The sequence below is a fragment of the Cyprinodon variegatus genome, unplaced genomic scaffold (assembly GCF_000732505.1).
Source record: "Cyprinodon variegatus isolate N-32 unplaced genomic scaffold, C_variegatus-1.0 Scaffold12, whole genome shotgun sequence".
Lineage (NCBI taxonomy): Eukaryota > Metazoa > Chordata > Actinopteri > Cyprinodontiformes > Cyprinodontidae > Cyprinodon > Cyprinodon variegatus.
In genome coordinates, this window is record NW_015150465.1 from 1,983,879 (window position 1) to 1,986,612 (window position 2,734).

A 2,734-nucleotide genomic window follows, 5' to 3' on the forward strand; every position below is an offset into this window, starting at 1 on the left:
ATATATATATGTAAATATATATATATATGTAAATATATATATCATGGGTACTTGCCCTGGCATTAAAATTACTTCTAAGATTATTAAAAGAACATTAAAAAGCATTAAATGTGAGTTACTCATTCCTGTATGAAGCCTGTTTATACTTTTATACTTTAAGTTGTTATTGGGGCTCATACTTTTCACTTTTACTTGAGTAAAGAGGTCAAGTTGATACCAGAGTGTTTTTAAACTGCAGAATCTATACTTCCACTTAAGTAACAAATGTGTGTACTTTTGACACCACTGCCAGTTTCCCAGTAATAATTATTTCTAATCAGGATCTCCGATCAGTGTAGAAAGTGCGGAGCCTACTGTACCTCTAGTTGACTTGATAGATTCCTGTATGTTGTGTTCGTCTCTTTCAACCTGCTGGGAGCCCCTCTCTCGCAGATACATCACAAAAATGGTTTCAAAGAGGCTGAGCATCATTAGAGCAAAAACTCCAATGCAATAAGTGGCTAAAAAGGATCAGATTGCACAAGATTAACAAGGTTAGATCAGGTTTACTTTACATGAGAGCAGTCCAGCAACAGCAAGGATTAATCCTACCAATGAGTGGGACCCTGTTGGAGGAAGAGGGGAGAATTTCATTGAGAATGAGCTGTAACACCGTAATGGCAAGCAGCACGGTGACTTTGAAGCTGAGTTTCTCTCCTCCGTAGTCTGAGATCATGAAGGATGCCAAATCCAGACACAAGAAGAAGAGAACAGGCAGCAAGAAGTTGACAATGTACAGCAGAGACCTCCTCTTCATTGTGATCTAGAGAAACGACATTCAGGATTTAGATTAATTTACATCAAAAGCAGCAAATGGAGCTTTGTAATAAGGTTTAGTAAAAATTTCTCTGTGCAATAAAACTGTTGTTTTAATGTGAAATATATCTTTATGTAAATTATCTTTAGATATGTTTTTGCTGCAGTGCTTGTTTTTTTAAACTTGTACCGAGATTAAATCCCAAATAAGTATTCTTAAAAATTATACAGCTTTATAACAAATACATTTTATAGTCTGTATGTTTAAATTAATAAAAAGCTAAAGGAAAATTATTCAGAACATAGCAAAGAATAACTACAAAAAATACGTATATGTCTAGATAGTAATTAGTGGTGTATATGTCAAACTAGAGATACCTACAGTGTAAATGACAATATCCTGATCAGTTAAAACACTGGCGTTGTTAGCAGTAACTGTCAGTTTTTTGAACAACCACTCATACTGGGTCCTCATCAACTCCCGAGACCACTCTGTGGCTTCTGAAGAGTTGTCACTTGGTTGTAGCCGGATTTCCCTGGCTGAAACAGAGATGAGATGCTGTGAAAGCTGCTTTGATAAAACAGCAAGAAAAACTAGTCACACACCACTCAAATTCTATCCCCTTTTGATTCATTTATTGTTCTGCACATGCTATTCCTCTAAACCTATCATTCCTCATTGTGCATTGTGCAATTAAAAACAAAGGCATTCTGATTTCAATTATTACTAAAGGTCTGACATAAGCCTTAATATAAAGCCAAATGCTTAATCAAATAAGGTTTCTATGACTTTAAGAGAGAAACATGCCCACAGCACCACTGATCATCCACCATACATTAACAGTCGACATGAGATACTTTGCTTTCTATCTAATCCAATATTCTCATGGCAGAGAATTGTTCTTCTCTAAGTAGCAGCAATATGTGGCAAAAATAATGTATTTTTGTAAGAGAGAAGAGGTTTTATGCTGACATGCCTCCCAAACAACCAGTTGCCATGGTGTTAGTGCCTAATGATTGCTAAGGTTCCTGATGACCCTAAGATGCAGCTCTATGCTGCAGTTATCTACTATTAACATATTAAGATTTATTTATTCTCCTCTTCTAATTATTGTTTTTTGGAGCTATGTTATTTCTAGATATTGATCTGATAATAAATATGAGCAAGTGATTTTCTTTCCATTTTGGGAATACATTTTGCCTTTCTCAAATATAGAGTAGCTAAGAGAAACTGACTTATTTCACAAATTCAGATTTACACCCCAGAAACAGAAAAATCTGAGCTGCAATCAGATTTTTTAAATAATAAATTAATTTCTGTATAATTTATAACAAATATTTGTTATTTAATTAACTTGCTTGTTGACCTAAACTGAGTGGAAATCAAATAGATTAATTAGAATTGTTTATAAGATGATGCTGCAAGAAAAACCATTATAAAACGTTCTTAAAGAGGCATTGACGGACTTTTGTAATGATACTGCCACCTGTGGCCAAACACAGAACTGCAACACTCTTCTGATTCTTGTAGCTCAATCTTGTACATGACAAGTTGTTTTTCTTTTTTTTTTTATGCCTTTTTCACCTCTGCTATTGGTGGCTGAATTGAGCAGCATGGTTGATTCCAAGTATCCAAAAAATTTATCTTAAATATAGCACTAAGTGGAAACTGTTTAACATGTTTGATGTCACATCCACCAAACAGGAACTTCTGAAGTATATTGAGGAAAATAGGCTACAGGCTTAAAGATGCATTAGCACTGATTTGTTTGTTCTTTGGCTTTCAGCAGGAAGCCTTCCTGCTAACTGGACCTTTTCGGACCGCCTTCTCCCAAGTGGGATCAACTGAGTCTTACACTGAGCGACGGATTCCAAACAGGAGGTTTTGGATCCAGCCACCTTTGAGCACGCTGAGATCACTCTCTGAGTAAGGAAATCA

At 35.5% G+C, this 2,734-nt stretch overlaps 1 protein-coding gene across 1 annotated transcript in view; it reads right to left on the bottom strand.

The window, feature by feature from the left end:
* LOC107089291 (5-hydroxytryptamine receptor 3A-like) overlaps positions 1 to 2,734 on the bottom strand; it is an 11,493-nt gene that overhangs the window by 2,869 nt on the left and 5,890 nt on the right. The window contains exons 6-8 of the mRNA XM_015381993.1: positions 1,178 to 1,335; positions 592 to 802; positions 360 to 500 (exon numbers count right to left, since the gene is read on the bottom strand). Of these exons, the coding sequence (XP_015237479.1) occupies positions 360 to 500; positions 592 to 802; positions 1,178 to 1,335 (510 nt within the window). The remainder of the gene's footprint in view (positions 1 to 359; positions 501 to 591; positions 803 to 1,177; positions 1,336 to 2,734) is intronic.